Below are 22,869 nucleotides of genomic sequence, written 5' to 3' on the forward strand. Positions count from 1 at the left end.
GTAAAACAAAATACTCTGAATACTTATTTTTTGCCAAAAATACATTCGTATTTTTTCATTATGAAAGTTTGTTGTTTTTAAATTGGATTTTTTTATACCATTTTTACAATGGAAAAGTGACCTATATTTTATTTTTGTAACAATTAGTGTGAATCAATCAGAAAACATTGATTTGCATTTGTTTGAATTAAAATGTCACTAACATAATAGGCTTTCTATTTATTTTTTGTTAGTTTATGGAGGCGTATGAAACCGCCTTGTTGCCCCTGGTTGGATTTATGGTTTGCCTTTTTGCCCCCGAATCTTCACGCCTAACAAAGGCAACATTGCTTTGCCCTTCAGCCCTGAAAATCAGTCTATAAAATGTAATTTTTTTTTTAACCCAACAAATAAATCTGAAAAACATAATCGTTCAGCAATTAAATCTGAAAAAATAAAAAAGCTGAAAAAAACAAATGGGTTCACACAAAAAAAAGTAGAGCTGAGCTCCCCTTACAGTCAATCCTTCTGCTTCCCCGCCTCCTCTGCACACATGCCAAAAAAAAGTACACATTTCAAAACTTATGTTTGTTAACATTCATATATTTAGCCAAATCTGAACTTTTTACGTTAAATCTAAGAATACACCGTTTATATTAAATCTGTGAAAAAATTTTTTTTTTTTTTTTTTTTTTTTTTTTATTTGGCGCCCCCTATATGGAAGCTGCCATTTCGTCTCTGTTCACTGCAGTTTCACTGACACACTCGCCACTTCAAACAGTTTCTCCGGTTCTACAAGTACTAGAGTGATCGTCAAGGGCTCATTTGAAAGGTAAGAACTTGCACTAATTAGCTACCATTTATGTATTTAATTAAAAATGTATCCTTTTAAATAAATAAATAAATAGAAACACTTTGTTGCACCCCACTGAGCTAGACAACCAAGGCTTTAACTTGAGTGCAGAAGAGAAGAACAACCCTGCAATAACTAAATAAGAAAAAAGGGAAGGCAGAAACCTTATGGTTTGAGTAATTCACATAACAGCTTTCAATCCCCCAGATTGAATCCACCGAAACCTCCAGTCTGGTGCAGTGGGGTCAAATTCAAACGGAATGTTTGTGCTATTATATACAGATATTATGCAATGGATGTGGGCACACAATTCAGAGGAACACTACGCAAAAATAAAACCTGATGTGGAAAACACTTTAAAATAGGCAATGGTATCAAATATTTTTCAATTATAAAATATAAGGTTAAACTTTATAGCGATTAATCCTTTTGTTAAACTTGCAGTATTGAAAAAAAAAGTTATCATTCTCCTCCAAGAATAAAAAGAAAATCCTATTTTGTATCACACCCTGAAAACGGTCAAGATCCATTAGTTTGCAGAATGCTGAGCCTTGATCCCTGGTGTATAATTAATTCATTCTGTTGCTGCTGCAAAGAGACAACAACAAACAATGAGGTTTGGTAAAATTGCATCTTCTCCAGGACATCATTTAAAATAAATCTGCTTTTGGTTCGTTCCACCCCCCACCCCCACAAATTCCACACCCTAGCAAAAAAACACTCCAATTAAAAAAATGGCAGTGTGACAAAGTCCAGCACCTACTTAAGATGCAACAGTTGCAATCTTGCTGGCGATGGCGTTCAGAAAAACTAGATGCACACCGATTCCAAACGTTAAACTATAAGGAATACATTTAAAAACAAAACTTGAATCTTCATTGCAAGAAATTTGCAAAACCCCCCAAAAAACAGTGCAAAAGGACATGGCAAGTATTGAGAATGGCATAAGTTACATTACAGGTACAGCGATACCAAATCTCAAGTTTAAAAAAAAATAAAAATGATGGCTCAAACTGCTGAGCAATGTATAGGAGTGTAATTCCTATCGCTGCACTACAAACAGCCTTGCCCAGTTAATATAGGATGTATCTGGTGAATTAGAGATGTTGCCAGTGGTAAGGGATGGTTTGACAATTGTATATAGGCAGTCAAAACAGAAATAATTCCTGCATTATCGGAGATAAAGCAACTAACTAAATGTTACTCTGCAAACTGGTCCCGATGTCTTTTCTACAATGGTATACACACACCCAAATTCATGCTAACAAAACAATAATCTGACTTACTGAACAGCTTGGTATGAAACCAGATTTTCCTGCTTAGTGCATTAAAATAGGTTGCAGTACATACACTGCGAATATATTTAAATCATTTAGAGCAACAATACATCATTATGAACTTAAAATTCTGATTCTGCTGTAGTGTGTTTGTGAGTTTGGGTAAGCAAGGTAAAATCCCTTAGGACAATCAGTTACATTTCCCACGCCTGGATACAGTATTTGCAGACACAAGAGCCTGAAACCTCACGGGCAGATGAGAAAATTACAGAAACAGATGATTCCTGATGCACAAGGTCAATCCGAGTAAATTAAGAGATAGGATTCAAGGTTGGTATACATCAAATCTCAAGCAAAACTGAAAGCCTAAATCTTAAATGATGGGAGTCTGCCTATGTAACAGTGATTATGGAATAAAATAATAAAAGTACATCACTTTATTCATTGCAAACCTACTTGCACTGAACAGAAACACAAATCACTGTGTCTAAGGTACCGTTTATCATGCCTTTAAATAATCTGTCAGCAAGTTATCCACTTTGCAATCCCAGTCAACCTGTACAGTGCCTGACAGTAGAGATGTTCCTGAATGACACTGAAGAATCTCTGCTGAACAGCTGCAAAACTGGTAACCCATGAACAAAGCTCAGAACTGCTCTAGGTTTTAATATTTACAAGCAATTCAGCAAGGACACTAGCAAGGATTTCTGATGGCTTGCAGACAGTAACAACATGTGAGGGAGATGCACATTAGCAGGCAGAATCAACAACTCTTGATGGTTCTCAGTTTTTTCAGCATCTTCATCTACAATCTAGCCCTTCTAGTTAACTATCCCGTAATGCGCTGCATTGCACCCTGGGCAGTTGAGAATCACATGCTGTGGTGTTAGTCCTTAGCAACCTCTCCATTTGCCAGCATTCAAGGAAAATTAGAGCTGCGTTAGGAGGTTTGTTCGCTAGCTAGGAATTCAAAGGTAGTTTTAAACTTTTGAAGGTTCGTCAGGTGGCATTCACACAATTTTTTTCCCCCTGTTAAAAACCGTTTGGCAATGTGTTAATACTATAAAACCAAACACTAAATGCCACTTGCATGCAAAATTGTACAATGCATATTGCGTAAACAAAAGTTGTTGTATTCAAATCCACTACCATGGTGCCAAATCGTTATAAGTGAGGTAGCGACCACGAGGCTGCCGTGAATGGAGCAGGGAATAGTATGCCAAAGCACTGGGGGGGTACCTTCAGCTGTTTTTAATACTGAGCACCGTCTGCCTCTCCCCCCTCCAGCTCGTGTCACCCAGAGGCAAACCTTTAATTTCTTCATTCTCCATCTCGACAGCAAAGCGTTGTATAGCGTAATCTGTACTGAAAGAAATGTCTCAAGCCCCCTGCTGTTTATGATTTTTTTGTTAAATGCACAGACAACCAAAAAAAAAAAGTTGAATGCAAACTGGGCAAGCCACTTGTATCATGGAGGCATAACCAATCTCTGGGGTCACTTGACAAGTGTAAATATTAACATACCCTAATAGCACTGTGTCTACTGGCATAATTTCACTTCATCGTTCTGTAGTGGAAAGAAAACCGCGTCAGTCAAAATAATGTAAAGGATTATGCAGTTCATGAATATCTCTGCAAACAGAATTTAGGAAATCTGTAATGACTTTTTTTTCGCGTGGGACTAAGTTTGGCATTTATTAAATGGGAATCAGAGGGAAATGGAATGCAAGCTGTGTTAAGGAAGACAAAGCAGAGTCACAGAATCAGAGCACAATTGACTCCCATTTCAAATGACGCCTTTAACACGCACAGATACTGCAATACTGTGATGTGTTCTGATTTTACTCTATTTAGAAATTTTAAAAAAAACTGTAAAAAACCCTTCTCTTGCGCATCGCGGTTAATTGGGGCAGCTGTTTATTCAGGATATTTTCACTTCTCCTGAGGTATCCACATTTAGCGGCACTGACTGTACACTGTTTGTGTGTACTGTAAGGGGTAGGGTCTGGCATTTAAATATCTACGTGTTTTCAAATAAACAAACATCTAGCCTTGCTGAAGCTTGTTTAAGTGGCTTAAGTTTTTTTCCCCAGTGTGGCTAAAAAAAATGTTAAGTTACTTTAGCCACAGTGGCTAACTAAATGAAAGTCTTAGAGCGAACATAGTTATTTTGTTTTTTTAAATCTAAGGATTTCTGAATGAAGCAGAACTTTGACAAAAAAACAGAAAATGTTTTGAATATGCCTGGATTTGTGTTCTTCAGATCGAGTTTTGTTCTGGAGCTTTGGTTGCACTGCAGTGGTTCACTGTTCTTAGTAACTTCAGCACTGGAGAAATGATTCCTGGCAAGTACAATAACATAAGCAACATATTGATTGAGTATGGGATAGATGTATATGCCAGTGTCACACTCTTATCGTTTAAACCAGTGGTGCGCAGAGTGAGAGTCAGTAAAAGCAGAGAAGATTTTTAATAAATACATAAGACAGCTAATTAGTCCAAGTTATTACTTTTCAAATGAGCCATTGACGATCACTCTAGGGCTTGTAGAACTGGATAAATGATGTTTGAAGTGACAAGTGTCAGTGAAGCTGCACTGAACAGAGATGAGATGCAGCTTCAATGTATTTATATACGTTTTTCCTGGATTTAATGTAAATAGTGTATTTGTTCCTACATTTAACCAAAAAAAAAAAAAGGTCTGATTTAGCTAAATACATAAATGTTAAACACATTCTTAAAAGTATTGAAACGTGTACATTTGTACAGCATTGCAGTATGCAGAGGAGGCGGGGAAGCAGAGACTTTGGCTCTCCGAGTGTAATGCCAGCGCTTCAAAAGGCTCATTTAGCTTCAGATTTAACGGACAAAATAAATATTTATTTTGTGAAAACCCAGATTTCTTTTTTTCAGATTTGTACGTTAGGTAAATGTTGAAATCGCCAAGTGCATTAAAAAATTAATTGACGTATTTGTTAGAAACCCAGATTTAACATGGTCGGCTAAAATGTTGACTAGCCAAGTTTAAAAGATTTATAAATAAAAACAAACAACTGTCTGGTAATTGTCAGCAGGACTGACAAGATTAATAAACATAATATAATTAAAATATACCTCTAACGAGGTTTTCTTATTGTTGAATGTAGAAGGATCTTCTGTATAAGAACCCAGTATTCCCTGAAAGCTTTCTAAACTGCTGATAAAATTACCACATAACCTCAACAGTGACAGAACAATTAGAACTGGAAAGTTTTTTTGTTTTTATTTATTTATATAAGTGGCACAGAAATAAATAAAAATGAAAAACTTCGCCCTGATGTCACTTCAGTTTAAGGCCAAGTGTATTTGGGTGATCTTAAATCAATGAAAATTACACATTTAAAAATAAACCTTGCATGTAGTTAGAGTATACACGTGTTTTTGGCACATTGCCGCTAAGTTTGTCAATTTAACTAGCAATAACATGAAAAGAAAAATGTGAAGTCAGCAGATGAAAGAAAACACTTAAACCCCTATTAAAATGACCAAGTATTGTGATCCGTTTATATGGTACCATGACAAGATGCTACGGTGCCCTTAGGCGATTACAATTCATATTTTGTTTGTGCACGATAAGACATGCAATTTCTTTGCAATCACATCCATAAGTCAGATCCAGAACGCTGATTTGAGCACTGAATACTAAAAAAAGGGTCAACTTTTTTATTCCACAACAATTAAATTGTTGTATGAATTATTGATCATCTGTCCTTAAATTTCCTGAGCTTTGTGTGAATCGTTATTGGTGAATCAATGCATCAAATTAGAACCCAGTTTGAATTTTTCTGTTGCCGGTTTTCATGAAAACCTTGAATGTGATTCTTTCAGTGCTATTATGGTAGATATGTGCTTTAGGCCTTTACATTCACGTTGGATATACCCCGTGTAAAATGAGTTGAGTTGCTTCACTGGTGAGTCTCTGCATTTTTTTCCATTAAAAAAAGTGACAAGAACACAGCATATACCTTTGCTGTCATCATTCCATAAGAGTGCCAGTATTAAATCTACCGATTACCTTTTGTTTTTTCAAATGGCTGTACAGTAAAGAAAAGGCATGGGGGGGCATATAAAAAGTTTGCGCACTACTGGTTTAAACTACCAAAGTAGCATGAGTATAATGAAATCCATAACTAAACAATATTTACCTCCTTAGTTCACACTGGTTCGCTTGGTAAAAGGCACCCTGGGACATTTACCATTTACTACATGTTTTGACAAGATAACAATGAAAGAAAATAATGCTATTATGTACAATAAAAAAAATAGTTTATTACTGTTTAATGCTACCTGTAGGAGAACCGTGCAGAACTGCATTATTTTCCTACAGTTGGCATTCAAGAACTGTGTTCATTAAAATTAGTGAAGTGCTCCCCCAGTGCTTTCTTCCATAGCGCTATGAAATAATCTAAAACATGCTTCACTAAAAACCACAGCAATGCATCAATAGCTGCCATTTTTCAATATGCCTTGCAGGACAGTGTAAACATCCAGTTCACAGACCAAATAAAACGAGCCGAGTGCTCTTGCAAACTGCATTGTGAACATAAACAAACTCAGTCCTGAAAAAGATGGTAAGGGGCTCCCAAGTGGCGCACCCAGTAAAAGCGCTCTGCGCGGACGTGCCCTATAGCCTGGAGCAAGTTCGAATCCAGGCTATGTCACTGCCGACCGTGACCGGGAATTCCTAGGGGGTGGCGCTCAATTGGCCAAGCGCCGTACCCAGGGGGGACGGAGGGCAAGGTCAGCCAGGGTGTCCTCTGCTAACTGCGCACCAGCGACCCCTGTGGTCTGGCCAGGCGCATGCAGGCTTTCCTGCAAGCTGCGTTGTCCTCCGACGCTGTAGCTCTCAGATGGCTGCACGGAGTCTGCAGTGTGTAAAGAAGCGGTCGGCTGACAGCACATAAATAAAAATAAACATAAAAGCAAATAAATTGGACACGACTAAATTGGGGAGAAAATAATACAAAATTGACGACTATATATATATATATATATATATATATATATATATATATATATATATATATATATATATATATATATAATACAATAAAGACCAAAAAAAGAACAACTTTAGCTCCCATCCAAACGAACTCAGCCCCTTTGCTCGCAGATACGCGTGAACAGCGAGCACACAGACAGCACATTTTCAAACGAAACAGACCGAATCCGTTTGAAACTGACCCAGTGCGAATGCAGCCTAAGACAGCGTCTCAATAAAGAATGCCAAAAGCATCAAGACAACTGCATTAGTGGTTCTCTGGATACGTGTGATAAGCACAGGCTCCTCCACTATATCCCAGTCTCCAGGGATATGCATTCCCAGCAGGGGATAATTCAGCATTTTAGGATTCCTGAACTTCGCAACTAAAGTGGTCTCAGTGATAAACTGACAGTGTTCCTTTTAAATCACTGACAAGCAACATTTCTCATTTACAGAGACTCCTTGACTACGTTTAACTTGTGCACCTTGTTTTAAAAAAAAAAAAAAAAGTCAATTTCTTATTTTTATAAAAGCAAGTTACAAAAAAGGGCTGCTGGACTAGCACTGTGTACAAATCTGATTAGCCCGGTTTAATTCTTCAATAAAGTTTCACCCAGTTATTTTGATCCCTCTCATGACTAACAAAAGCTCCGTTTAATCAAACCAATGGAATCAGGTCAGACATGGTATACAAAATACAAATCTTAAAAACACAGTACCGGCACTAAAGCACAGTGAACACTGTATTGTAGCTACTGCAGCATGCAACAAAATAAACAAAAAACAGGACACAGAAAACTCAAAATATAGCTGCATGCTTTAGCCCTTCAATCCAAGCTAGCTATTGCTGTTAAATCTCCTATACTTGCGCTCAAGAAAATGTTTTAATAATGTAGCAGACCAGCTGCCAGCCACAGATGCTGTTTTGGGGAAGTACAATGTGGAGATGTGTGTCTATATACAGTGTATTCAGACCCCTGACCAATTCTCTCATATTACTGAATTACAAATGGTACATTGAAATTTCGTTCTGCTCGATATTTTATTTTAAAACACTGAAACTCAAACTCAATTATTGTAAGGTGACATTGGTTTTATGTTGGGAAATAGTTAAGAAAAAACTGAAATATCTTGCTTGCATAAGTATTCAACCCCCACACATTAATATTTGGTAGAGCCACCTTTCGCTGCAATAACAGCTTTAAGTCTTTTGGGGTAAGTATGTACCAGCTTTGCACACAGTGTGGGAGTGATTTTGGCCCATTCTTCTTGGCAGATTTGCTCCAGGTTGTTCAACGCTTGTGGACCGCAATTTTCAAATAGTGCCACAGATTCTCAATGGGATTGAGATCAGGACTGACTGGGCCACTGTAGGATATTCACCTTTTCGTTCTTGAGCCACTCCAATGTTGCTTTGGCCTTGTGCTTGGGATCACTGACCTGCTGAAAGGTGAATTTCCTCCCAAGCTTCAGTTTTTTAGCAGACTGAAGCAGATTCTCTTGCAGTATTTTCCTGTATTTTGCTCCATCCATTCTTCCTTCAACTGTAACAAGATGCCCAGTCCCTGCTGATGAGAAGCATCCCCACAGCATGATGCTGCCGCCACCACACTTCACTGTAGGGATGGTGTGTCTTGAGGCATGGGCAGTGTTAGGTTTGCGCCACACATAGAGCTTTTTGGCCAAAACTCAAAGTGCTATCTTGGTCTCATCTGACCACAAAACCTCTTCCCACATCGCAGCTGGGTCACTCTCATGCTTTCTGGCAAACAACAGACGCACTTTCAGATGGTACTTTTTGAGTAACAGCTTCTTTCTTGCCACCCTCCCATACAGGCCAGTGTTATGCAGAGCTCTTCATATGATTGACTGGTGCACCATTACTCCACTCCCAGCCACTGAACTCTGTAGCTCCTTCAAAGTGATTGTTGGCCTCTCTGTGGCTTCTCTCAAGTCAACTTCTTGTTTGAGGGACGACCTTTTCTTGGCAGTGCCTGGGTGGTGTGATGCAGCTTCCACTTCCTGATTATTGATCCAACTGTGCTCATTGGGATATCCAAACACTTGGATATTATTTTGTACCCTTTCCCTAATCTATGCATTTGTATTACTTTATCTCTAACTTCTGTAGAATGCGCTTTGGTCTTCATTTTCCTTCAGATTCACAGCCTTACCAATGATCCTTCAACAGAGGGGTTTTTATCCAGAAAATGTGACAGCAACTTTAATGGTTCACAGGTGGAGGTCAATGGTGAGGTAATTGTGTCCTCGTTAGGGCAATTTCTTTCATCGGTGCAAACTTGGAGCTTCCACAGCACAGGGGTTAAATACTTATGCAAGCAAGATATTTCAGTTTTTTATTTTTCTTAAATACTTCAACATAAAACCAATGTCACCTTACAATAATTGATTCTGAGTTTCAGTGTTTAAAAATAAAACAAACAGAACAAAATTTCAATGTACCATTTGTAATTTGGTAATTTGAGAGAATTGGTCAGGGATCTGAATACTTTTGCAAGGCACTGTATATCAAGACAACCAAGAGTACGTAGAGACCACAGCAGACAGTATTGGTTCCTGTGCTCTACATTCACCTAACTTCTTATACAGACCATGCACACGTATACATAGCAGCATGGTTACGGGGCAGGGGTTAAGGGTCACCAAAATATAAAGCACTCACAAATACCTGTTTCAATTTACTTATAGAAATGGCCCTTTTGTTTTTAATTTATTATATTTATTCTACAATCACTCCCCCCTCACACTCACTTTAAAAGGTTTTGTTCAACCCGGAACTCTGTGAATCATGATAAAAAATGGTATCAATGCTGATCAGTTCAAAATCCTTCCTGCTTCCCTTGAGCTAGGGACACTGTCTATGCAAAACATGAAAAACACTCCATGCCAATACATTTAGTAATACTAAAACTCTTTAGGAGTAAAAAGTATTTTGACAAAGAGATCAAGGCCTTTGTCAAATTATTTCTGTATTTCTATAACTCAGGACAGCAAATATGACAGCCACCACCCCACACCCCACACACACAGACAGACAAAGCCCTGCGTGCAATGTGGCAGAAACAAACAGGAAGTTGAGAAAGACCTCAACTCCACACAACAAAACTTCCTGTTCTTTCATTCAGCTCAGTCTGGACTGCCTGTTCATTTTATAACCTGCGGTAGACTTCATTTTAGTTGTATGTTTTTTGTTTTGTTTGCATTTAAAGCGTCGCACTCCTATGATTTCACGCTGAACCGAATGAGATTGCTACAAGACTGAAATAAAATGCTAAAACACAAACATCTGGGATCAGCAGCAGACCATGTGGAAATAGACACTGGGTAATAAAATCGTTAACCCAATCCATTTGTTCAAGAGCTGCAGCTGAACAAGACACGTACAGTAATTACTCTACGCAGGCTGTGATGGTTAGTAGATACATTAAGACCTGTAGCTTCCAAACAGCTTAGATTACATCACCCCTCAGGAAAGCAACAGGAAGACCTCCAGCCAATTACAGTGAGGCAGATGGATGTCCGAGATACCCAATCAAATCCCTTGCTTAGATCAGAGAGGAAGTTTAATCATTGAGCATGCTAGCCGTATCGCATTTAGTTAGCAGCAAACTCAAAAGCCACTAAGAAATGAACACCCTGTCTGTACACTGATTAGAAGAGAAACAAACATTTTGAATGATGAGACTGAAGGCTAGAATAAAGTTAATATTACTTTTGTGGCTGGAATTTACATGCAACAATTGAAGTATTTAACCGCTCACACACAGTTAATCAATTATCTTGTAACCTACCATGCAAGTTACAGATGAAAATCATTACAGATATTCAAATAGGCACCGACAGCCTTCCAAACATATACCACTCTGGATTCACGGCTTCCAAAAAAATGTCTTCTGCATCCATTTAAAAGATGTATTTTAAAACACAAACTCCTTATTACTTTTCGCTGAGGAGGGTTTGTATTAAAACTGTCCCACACATGTTCTAGACCAGAGAACTACTTTCCCGCAGTTCTGCTCAATATGCCACCCAAAGTAATACATCTTTTTTTTACCCTCAAGCATTTCATTCTGGCAAGAACATCCAAGTGACTAGAATATCCACTCACAAACTCACGTCCACTTTCCTACATGTGACACTAATGAAAATAGTTAGTCAAAGAATCCCTAGCATTACACCTAATCCTGATTCTTGCAAGAAATAAAAAAACAAGCAAAATCAGCATCGCTGTTCAATTAATTGGCATTAAAACCCAGACAGCAATGGGGCCTTCCACTTCACGGATCTATCCAACATAATTAAATTTACTGTAACTTACCAAATGGCACTGTTTTGGTAATCACAAATGGAATTGAAACTCCTGGAGAACTTTATTTTTTATTTATTTAATTTTTTACAGGCGGTTTTACAGATGAGCATAAATACTAAACATTTGTCTCCCACTGCTTGGAATAGAAACAGGCTTTCTGTTCACCAGAACTTTAATACACGTCACAGGTGTGCTTCTAGACACTATTCCCTTAGTGTTGAGTGGAGGGACGCATGCCAAAAACACATTTAAAAACACGTTCATTATAATGAGTTAAGTTGTTTGTACTCGTCAGTTCATGGAAACGTGTGGAACTTTCCGAAATGATTCGCTATTTTCAGAGTGACCGGTGCCTTGCTCCATCAAGTATGTAGGGGACTGCCACTCCAAATCTCACAGGAAATACAGGAACCGAAGTAAAAGGACCCACAGGGGAGGTATTTCAGCTTCCAAGAGTCATGCACTGCTTCTCATTCTGAAAGCTCCTCACCCCAACATCAGTGTGGTGTTTTCTGTTTTGCTTCTATAGTAATTTCAGTGTAATATGACATGTATTAAAACAACTGATTTGCAATTTTCTAGTAAAATAAAATAAAAAAAACTTTGTGTGCATGTGTAATTATATGTACAGGCAGCTGGCTCTTTGAGCTAAAACATAAAACCCTGAATACGTTTACACACACACACACACACACACACACACACACACACACACATATACACACATGCACATATATATCACACATGCATATTTGAAAGTGTTAAGGATAGCAAGACATTTTACAAGCCACAGTAGCTATTTTATCCCTAAAGCTGCATGGACTCATGAGTTTTGTGCATGCTGGCACGCTACCTTTCTGTATGTTAATTAAGGGCTGTTTCACAGCTGCTGTTAATTTCTGCATAAAAATGCTTTCAATTCAAGGTCACTGCTGTAGACCCACACAGTCACTGATGTGACTTGCTTTCACAGGATCACGTCCCTGGTTTTGTGTATATTTAAATCACGTACCAATTAATCATGTACCCTGTGCACAAACATGCAGTTATGGGTTAAAATGCTGTCGAGTCAACAAGATCGAGAAATTAATTTTTGAAGAACTGCCTGGTTTAAAACACTAAAATGCTATAAATGAATACAGACTTGTAGCAACCACAAACATTCAGCACTTAAACTTCAATCTACCCGTTGCCCGTGATGTGCTTTACATTTTTCAAAGTTTTAAGTTCTTCCCATCTATGCTGTGAACATTTATCAAGTTAAACTTAAATGCTACAAATGTATGCATGTGCAGAGACAGAAATAAGACTCCCGTTGCATTGCAGTTTGATCCATTCCTGGTTTTACTATGAGTCCAGTAAGGAACACCTAAGCTTATTACCCACACACCGGGGCTAATCAAGTTTGTATTAATCTGGAATGGATGAAAATGCTATGTAAATAAGAATCTCTACTGTGTGTTTGGGGTGAGGCTTAAAATGGAACAATACACAAAACTAATAGTGCAAATCATTAAAAAAAGAAAACAGATGTAGCAGCAAATTCTCATCTCGTTTCCCCTCAAGTCAACACTGCAGTGGTCTACTACTGGATAAAGAAGCAGGGCTATGTCTCGCTCTCAGGGCCAGCACGGAGACGCATGCCTGGGATTGTCTGGGAGGGGAAATGGACAGTCACTTTAAACAGTGTGTGAAAGTGCTGGTGGCCTCAACTGCGTGCAGGACATTACTGCGATTTAAATTTAGATCGGCAAACACTTGCCAGCAACTCAGACAGAACAGCAAGCGCTGCTTGCTGAATGACAAACAGAAAAACAGGCTTTAAAAATCGAGGTGATTACATTATCCAAGCCTCCAGTTCATGCACAAACGCATTTAAATAGTAATGATCTGTAAATCTCAAACACTACAACCAAGGTTAACTGGAAGTCTGGAGATTTTAAAAGATAACATTAAAACCAGAAGGCAAGCTGAAATAAAGTCGGAATCTGCCACAAAAAAAAAAAAAACTGCAAGAAAGCATAAGACAACTAGCATTAGATTAGATAGACAGGGCTCTATAGCGAATTAGAAGAGTGACGAATCCCTGCACATAGGTTCCAATGTCTCAAAGGACAGATCTAAATGCAGAATTGTGGCGTAAGGAATAAAAATATTCAAAATCAAAAAGCAAAATTAAGCTGTCTCAAAATTATCTTTAACACTTAAAATTGGTCTGTCTCTCTCTACAAAAGACAGCACAATACCTGTCTGGAACGATCACAAACCTTTTCAGAAATCGAATGTGCGCAGTAGATGGAAAATGTACTGGGCTGTATATTTTTTTCCAGTAAAGAATAGTAAAAAAAAAAGTAGAAAGGCATTGGTTGTGGAACCCAATTTTACCAAAAGTGAATGCTGCAGGCTGGCAGTGCTCGCATCATACTGAAAGATACACACATTCTGTAAAAGCACATTTCAGAGAGGGGGAGATAAACTACAAACAATGCCATTACAGGAATGACTCTGCGTGTGCTATAGCACATCCTGAATCTTTGCAATCTTGGGCCGAAACAGAAAATCTGACATGCGAAGTCATCTGACATGCAGAAGTTTCTTTCAGCCAATAAATGAAGCATTTCATAATGCTGGGAGAGATATTTATAAGCAAAGGTCATAGAACTAAAAACACATTGATTCCTTTATTTCTGTTTGTTTTATTACCAGTGAACAGTATTTCATGTTTTGTAACATCACGTTTCCTTAATGTAACTCTACAACTTGAAAAATTAAGTGCTTTAAACCAAATGAAATATTTCTAATGGTGACCTACATTTCAAAACCATGGGTTTTACATTTACAATGTCAAAAGGTGCTTGGCAGAAGACAAGCAGGAAATTCCACTCAACTCGCCCGTGATGGGATGTTTAAATAATAAAAAAACAACAGTGTAATCTTATTGTCTGTGGTTAAATAACCCGTATCCAGCCTACAGTCTGGGTGGAGTTCCGATGCCAGCATCATGCCAGTGACAGGAGAGAACACAATTTCAATAGAAAGCTAATTCAAGGAAAGAAAAGGGTACGACATTTATTTGGGCTTATTTTTTTTTCCTTTATGCTCAATTTGGTGACCAACAGATGTGAACCCACATGCAGGAGACCCATAAAAGAACTTCCCTTCACCAGTCAAAACACCAACCTTCTTCCTAAAGGTGCCACAACTGAGCCACTGGCAAGAGCAACATGTATGAACACCCATCCCAGATTCTCAAGTGGTGGCAAAAAATGTCCAAAGTATAATCACAACTGGACAAGCAGATCAAGAACAAATGCGATAAAAAAATAAGCAGACTCCTCTTAATAACTTGCATCCAAGCAAATCCTAACCAAGACTTAAAGCTGGAAAAGCACTCCCTCCTGATAAATGCGTAATTCTGAAGTGCACTTTTTTTTTTTTTCCTAACAGCCAAAAAAAGTAGACAATGGTTGTATTGTTTGGTACAACAGGCAGTTTCAGATCAGCACCTTAGTTGAAACCCTGATAAAATTTGAACAGTTTTCAATATGAAATTTGGAAAATTAAAACCAAACAAAACCGACATCAGGCGTTGTAACACGCTTTGTGATCATAATCTTGAAATAAGCCTATAATTTAAGCAACCCCCCCAGTGACTGACTTTGTACTCAGCAAGGATTATCAATGTTTAACATGACAAAAGAAATCGGATGTATATTTCATCTCAGTAAGCTTTGTCACTAAATTAACTGTTACTGTCTTCACGAATACATTTTAGGATGCCTATCAACTACCTGTTGGCAATACAAACTGTGTTGTGAGATGGGGCTATTGCAGGCATAACACTTATATATATATATATAATTGCAGGCCGATAACGTATATTGTGAATATATATATATAATATAAAAAACACACACACACACACACACACACACACACGTATACACACATGACACTACCAAATGTGTAGTGATTAACTCCACCAGTCTAGCTGGTGTACTTACAGTGAGATGTGTCGCTGCTCAATGTCCACTTTGGTCAGTTCTTCCTCTTCAATGTCAGACTCGCCCCCGGAGCTGCTGTCTGTTATGTCCGAGTCGAAGGCCTGCTCTGTTGCCCTCAGGTTAGCCGTCCCGCTCAGAGAGAGCCTCTCCAGTTCCGTGGGCACAGAGCCGCTCTTCAGGAAGTGGCTCAGTCCGTCGGAAGTGCTGCTTTCGCTGGCCGCTCGACGAAGGGCAGCCTCAGCTTTGCGGGTGAGCACGGCGGGGCTGCGCTGGCGAAGGGAGTCCAGACTGGGCAGCTTGCTGAAGCTAGTCTGCAGGAACCCACCCAGCTGCTGCTGAACGTGTCTCTCCACCTGCTTGGCCTGCACCACCTGCAGGCGTTTGCGCAGCCGCTGGACCCTGTTCTCGATCTCGCTTTGCCGGCTTTGGTTCAGCAGGGTCCTAGCGCGGATCTCAGCGTCCAAAGTGCTGAAGGGACTGGGGTCAGATGCAGGAATGGGTTTTACCTGGCTGTTGCCACTGCAACCCGCACTTTCCAAATCAACAGAACTCACTGTGGGGTCTGTGGATATCCCATTTCCCACATCTTCTACTTGCCCTACTGCGAGGTCCAATTGGTTTGCTGCAGCAGACTGATCAGAGTTATTTGCAGGCAAGTTCCCAGGTGGCTGCTCATCTGCAATACACCCTTTCAGAAGAGTGCAACTGGATGAACTGGCTTTGAAATCCCCAGAATCGGTCTCCTTGGAGGGACAGGCCTCAGTGTCGGGGGTAGCCGAGGGTCCGGGCTTGCTTCCATTGACCACAGCTGGAGCTGCAGGGCCCCGATCAGAGGTACTCATGGATCTGGCAAGTTTCTTAGCAAGACCATTCACTGGCCCTGGCTGGCTGCTGCCGCTCATCATTTTAAGGTTCTCTCCAGTAAACTCCAAAGCTTGGTGCTGCCTGGCGAGCAGCTCAGCCCGGATATCACTGCTGTTGAAGATGGTGGGCGGGGTCAGAAGAGAATGCGATTTAAGGACCTTCTGTTTAATAATGACTCCTTGCAGTATCCTAGACTCCTTGGTTGTGGCGACTGAAGTCACATCAGAACAGAGGTAAGAGGCCACCAGCGGCTGCAGTTTGCCCCGCTGCTGCTCCTCCTTCTTGGGGTTGCCCCGGAAGTCGAGGGCGCGCTCTTCCGCAGAAGAGACGATGGCCTTGTGCTTGCTGGTGCCGTTGCTGGAGATCAGGATGTTGCTGGCGTTGCTGTTGTTTTCCACGCTGCCCGGGGAGAAGGTGGAGGACGGGGAAGCCAGTTTGAAGCGGATGTGGTGAGCTTCGGCTGGCGCGTCGGTAAGAGCGGGAGCCATTGCAGCCATGCAGTGCAGAGAGACGGGCGCTGTGGCCTTTCCCAGTGCCGAGGCCAGCTCCACACCACTCACTCACTGCCTCAGCAGAGGACAGCCTGCAGATACAAAAACAAAAAAAAAATGAAGATTTAAAAAATGGCATTGTAATCGGCAATGTTTTTTTTTTTTTTTTTACCTACAAAAGATAAGTTAACAGATTTCTAGAGCAAAGCATGACAGTTCCCAACCTGGGAATGTTTTCACCTTAAAAATTAACAGTGCAAGCACTTTTGTAAAACTCCACATTGTTCACTGAAAAACATTTTTTGTTAAGCTATAATATCAACACACTGGTTTGCTTTTATAACTCACCATTTTAAAAACAATACAAATACTGCCAACTTGACTGAACAGTTTTCTAACCAAGGTTTAAACCCTCTGCAGATTTTCCACATCTCTGTGCGTAACTCTGTAGAGCCTCAAAGCAGCAGGTCGACAAAGCCTGTTTTCACAACAGCTAAAACAAACTGAACCTTTGTTCTTTGTGTTTGGTGTTATCTATGGCACCTGTTACCAACCTAACTGTATTTGTAAGTATTACCCTGGCCTTTAAAATCAACACCAAGACAATTAATTTTATTACAGGGGAAAGCTAAAAGAAATAATTCTGCAAATGTTGGTGCGTCTTAACAGGAACTCTTCAAATAAAAAAAAGTGGCCTGCTACACAATAAAGGCAGGGACATTGCTTATCAAACGCAGACGATAAGCCGATTCATTTGCATCGCACACTCACAGCGTTTGTGCTCTTTCTACTGCACAGCCTCCTCCTTCCATGCTGCTCTTTAAAGCTGGATTATTGTTTTCACATCCTGGCTGGACGGACTCCAGAAGTAACCAGTTTAAAAAAATAAAATAAAATACAACCAATACAGTAACCGCCCACTAGGCATTAAGCTGTACAAAACTACTGCAGGACCTGTAACGTGTGACAAAGCATTTTGCATTCCTGGGTCTCGTCTCAAAGCTCTTCAAGCACGGAGCAGGTTGCTAGCTAGCAACCCACCTATTTTTCTTTTGGTAGAAATCAGCTAGTTTAAATGATTAGGGCATAAACAATTCACCTTTATTTCCATTTTTTTTTCTATAGAATTAAAGAGTTTATCAGACAGCTTCTCAGAGTGCTTTGTCAAACTGGCCACTTTACTGCCATACCTGCAGGTACAGGTGTTTCCACTGACCCCCACCCGTCCGCAGTTGACACTACAGCTTCACCCACCTTAATCCCAGTGTACAAAGACTAAAGTCTAATGGGAAGTTCAGGTTTTCAGACAAAGGTGGGGTTATGTGTAATGAAACACAACCAGCTTCACAAACTGGAATTTGAGCAAGCACGACAGCCAACCTCACTGCTGACTGGCTAAAGCATTCTGTCTTGGCGAAAAAGAATAGTGCTCTATTGTTCCAAGGCACCGGGGGGGGGTCCAGTAATCTTCAGTGCACATGATAAAATATAAGGCTTGTCTTCTACTAGACAAAAAAAAAAAAAATGATCTAAAAGCTGGGTTTTGGGTGTTGAGTTGTCCCCATCCCATTACCCAAGATAACTCGTAACATCAATATATTTTCATTAGTGAAAACAATGCCTTTGCAGAACAGAGCGAAAATATAAAATTGGCCTGGATAGCGCATGCAGCATCTGACTTGTCTATCTTGAACATGCAATTCTGAAGCCTGACAAGTACAACAAAAACCATTCATAAACCCAGAAGCTGGCATTTTAAAAAACTCAGGCCTTAAACTAGGAAATACTTGCCTCTGTTAGAAGCGAATATGTATGAGACAGTCTTCTTGTTTGCACATTAGCAAGAGATATTACTGACTTTCTGAAATTAGAAAATTAGACTGAAGACCTAATATCAAACTGAAGACTAGGCCTACCTTTTCCACCAAAGCTAAAAATACGGTTAGATTACAAAACCAGTAATAATAAAAACACAACTGGACGCAATGCATTCATGCATAATTCTGAAACTTTATATACTTTAGTTTAGGTGCAAAAACTTAACAGGACCTTCAATGTTAATGCAGAACTTTATCTTTAATCAGAATGAGAATGAGCAGGTTATTCTTTCAAATGCAAGAAAGCAAGTGCTCCTGGAAAGCAACTTTTCCAAGCAGAAGGAACAAATAATCAGAGACTCATGTAAAATGAGCATTTCAAACCGTTACCTTGAAACCAAAAGACAAAGACAAAGGTGAACGTACCTCCTACATCCTCCTACCACAAATCTGTGACTGGGAAGCCATTTACAATACTTGCAGCCTTGTGTTTACCAAGCTAGCTACATTTAGTCATCCTTTATAAATGACTCAAGATTCATACTTTGGAAACTACGACAGTGTCCCTGCAAAGGGAGAAGGAAGGGCCTGATTTCTCAAAAAGCACTGCAAAAGTAAACAGCACATTGTAAACAGGATATTGAAGACTGCGCAAATCTTTACCTATCTGCAAATCTTTAATACAGAATATCAAGAAATCTAGGTAAAAAAAAATTGCTGGTTTTATTTTCATTACCAAGAACAATGAAAAAAAAAAAAAAGCAGATGCTTTATTTACAGCATTTATCTCTATATCAAATTCACAGAAGTTGAATTCTCATTGTAGTTTGGTGGTAACAGACTAGTCTACAAGCAAAGGTTCCTTGGTACTAAATAGCTCTGGCCTGGTGTTTATACTTGACTAGATCAAAGAGAACCTGGTATTCTTGATCAAGTTTTTGGCAGTGGAAGCCTGCCAGACACACACTGTTGTTGTGCTCTTTAGGCATGGTCACAACCTATTAGAGGGAACTGACTGACTGACCCCCCCCCCCCCACCCACTGACCCCCCCCCCCCCCCCCCCCCAAAATAACACATGCAGACCACTCTGGTATTGGGGCCTGATGAACTAAACCTCACTATTCCAACTGCCTCAGCCATAACAGGATTAAATAATGCCTAACAGTGATTCCATACAGAATATGACATTATCAGAGGGAAGGCCCAGTGGACTAGCAATCTCCAATGGAACTATACAGACTCAGCTGGAACGCTGTGCACCATGCAAATCGCCTGCCTTGGCTTATGTTTGTAGCACCATACCATGCAACATACAAGCACACATTTGCATGCCGCAGACACGTGGGGAACCATGTCTCCAGGCCTATTAGCAGGCGTGTTCAAATCTACCCACCCAGTGGCCTTGCTACTTCACTGGCAAAGAGGCTAGCATACCAGGGCCCATTGCTGGCAAAATTATGATACTGACTGGAAACCTAAATGTCTACATACAAAGCCTGAAGTGGCTGCTGCTCTTTAATTTCTGGTAGAAACCCCCACTATATTGCACCCTAATCAAGGGGCTTTATGCTATGTACTACTACTCTCCAGTGGAAGCTGATATTGTTTTTGCCTTAATAAAATCAGAACAGTTATATAAAAAAAAAAGGGGGCGAGCTGCATTGTTACACTTGTTTTATGTCCTACTACAATAATTTTATTTTATTTTTTCCTCTGCTGTATCAATTTGAGTCTTGGTCACTGGCTTTCACTGCAAATTGTCACAAGACCTACACACTAAATATGGTGGGCAATTCTGTTATTTTTTTACAAAAATAGGCAAATGTTTCACTTAGAAATTGTAGGTGCATAAACACAAACATGTATCATAATATTTCATAGGTATATTCAGTAAAGCATTATCTTGTCATGTGACCAGGGCAGGATTATTTGTATTGGGCTCCTAAATCTAGCTTCTAACTATGTAGGCCAGGAAATTATCTCTTCTGCAACAGACAACCACCCCAAAGCTAAACTAGTGGCAACAGCCAGCAGATTACACATCCAAAACAACGAGCCTGAACGCGTTTTTAAACAGTACTGTATATTAATACCACCAACTACTAAATGCACCCAAACTATTAAAATTCGTAGAGACTTTTATGGCTACTTTCAGACAATTGCATCACCCCACTGTTGAGATCACATGCCATGATGCAAGCATTTGTAATAAAAATAAGACTTTTTAAAAAGCACATTTTATGCCAGTTTTAATATGATTAAAAATAACACGTGTACCGAAAGAAACTCTATTCTACTCTATTATCTGTATACGTTTACTGCATAGCGTGCTTATATCGCCTCCACTTATACCCCGCCGAGATATATATTTTAGTAAATAAAAACATTAAACCCACACAAGGCGATTTCGTTGGCCGAAACCCTCAAATTGCGATTATGTAACTCATCTAGTTATGGAAAACGACAGTCGCCTCCACCCCCCCAAAATAAATCTGATTAGCCTTTATTTTTCCTAGATGTCAAAGTTAGATTCTTAAATGTCTCGATTCCAAACGTGCTCAGGAAACCGCGCTCGGGAAACAGTTTTGTTTCATTGTTACACACGGAGAGTCTTTCTGGACCAGGTAAATCACTTCGAAACTCCCACGTTATAATTCAGTTCAAAAAATGGCTCTATATCTGAATACACGCCTGCGGACCATTAAATATATGTTTGTATATCAATTTGAGGAAAAAGTGGCGCCGGAAAGGGACTGCGCCATTATGACAACCAAACCAACATTACACAATAGTAGAATTAAATGTTACAAGAAATAAAACAAAAACAAGTAAATAGGAATGCCTGTACATTTTAGCAAGTTAAATGATTCACCCTTTTTAGTGTTTCGGTATCCCTGGAGTTTGTTGAAAACAAACAATAGAAAAATAAACCACGCATAAGATTGCTTTAACTGCAATAGCATTAATTTAAATACCACACAAATGATTAGCGCTCCCGTCTGCCACAGCCCTATTACAATGTATTTAAATGTCACTGTTTACATACTGCCCTTTGACACAAATCTAAATAAATTGTTGAATACTTGATTTCAAAAGTAATCAATACAAAAAGCGCAAATATCTGCATGCTTTTTTAGTACACTGTATATAATATTATCCCTCGTTTTAAGAACCTGACAAGTTGCACCAACAATTTACAATTTTTGCATTTTACACTAAAATTACGCTAATCTTAAGGCCCACTCTGTCACCGTGAAGCTAAAACTACCAAAACAATTGCGACTATACAAAGACACACGTTTCATTTATTTCTATTTCATTTTAAATGTACTATTTTCTGCTGAGTTTAAAGTAACAAAGAAAAAGGAGGAACCTACCACGTGACGGGCGCAGAGTCCGGGAGAATTTCAGCAACAAATCCCCGCCGTTTGGAGAAAAATGAAAAGCAATAAGCCAAAATATGAGCAAATAAATCAATTTCAGGGTGAACACCCTTTTAACGGAATCCGGTTCGGGTGGGATCCGGTTTCCGGCGAACCCGGTCCGGGTTTTATCAGCCCCGTGTTTCTCTCGGAATCGCGAAATGGGCGAAACAACAACGAGACAGAAACGGGCTTAAATTATTTAGAACAATAAAGCGGGTCCTTTCTGCTCCGGCTCTGTCCGGGTTTCAATATTCTTAAACTCGCGTCTTTCTTTCTTTCTTTCCAGTAGGTTCCCGTCCGGCTCCGGTTGGCTTTTCCCGGTTAAACTGGTGTATTATTATTTTTTTTTTGTTGTTGTTTCAGAGAGAGCGACGCTCGGAAAATGGCGGCTCGTTCCTCTCCCTCCGATTTCTCTAGTCTGACAAAACAGGCAAGAAGAGTTGTAGAGCCGCGGCGGGAGACATTCCTCCCTCTCACCGCCAGAGCTGAGCTGAGGAGCCGCCAGTCCGAGCAATATCCACTAGAGGGGGCTTCGCGGCTGTGTGAAGCAAGGTTAGTGGAGGAGAGGTAGCGAGGAAACGGTGTGCTCTATGTTCGCCATGTTGGCTCTACTTGCACTGTAGTTTTATAGGCACTTCCAGCGAGTGCTAAACCAAAACGGCTTTAGTTTCACGACTCGGATCACCCTTCAGATTCCCACCACTAGAGGCAAAACTAATGATCTACTATAAAATAGTAAGGCATCGCCATTAAATGAAACAGCCCTCAACTACCATGTTGCAATGCAACTATTTCGCAGCGTGAG

General features: G+C 39.8%; 1 protein-coding gene across 2 annotated transcripts in view; it reads right to left on the reverse strand.

The window, feature by feature from the left end:
• LOC121324668 (KAT8 regulatory NSL complex subunit 1-like) overlaps positions 1-22,869 on the reverse strand; it is a 40,541-nt gene that overhangs the window by 14,392 nt on the left and 3,280 nt on the right. Inside the window, exons 1-2 of one of the 2 annotated variants that reach the window (XM_041266776.1) lie at positions 22,017-22,663; positions 15,467-16,913 (exon numbers count right to left, since the gene is read on the reverse strand). In XM_041266776.1, the coding sequence (XP_041122710.1) occupies positions 15,467-16,827 (1,361 nt within the window). In that variant the 5' untranslated portion in view covers positions 16,828-16,913; positions 22,017-22,663. Of the gene's footprint in view, positions 1-15,466; positions 16,914-22,016; positions 22,664-22,869 lie in introns of those variants that run through there. The other variant, XM_041266777.1, reaches the window with a different exon arrangement.

The sequence above is a fragment of the Polyodon spathula genome, chromosome 12 (assembly GCF_017654505.1).
Source record: "Polyodon spathula isolate WHYD16114869_AA chromosome 12, ASM1765450v1, whole genome shotgun sequence".
Classification (NCBI taxonomy): Eukaryota; Metazoa; Chordata; class Actinopteri; order Acipenseriformes; family Polyodontidae; genus Polyodon; species Polyodon spathula.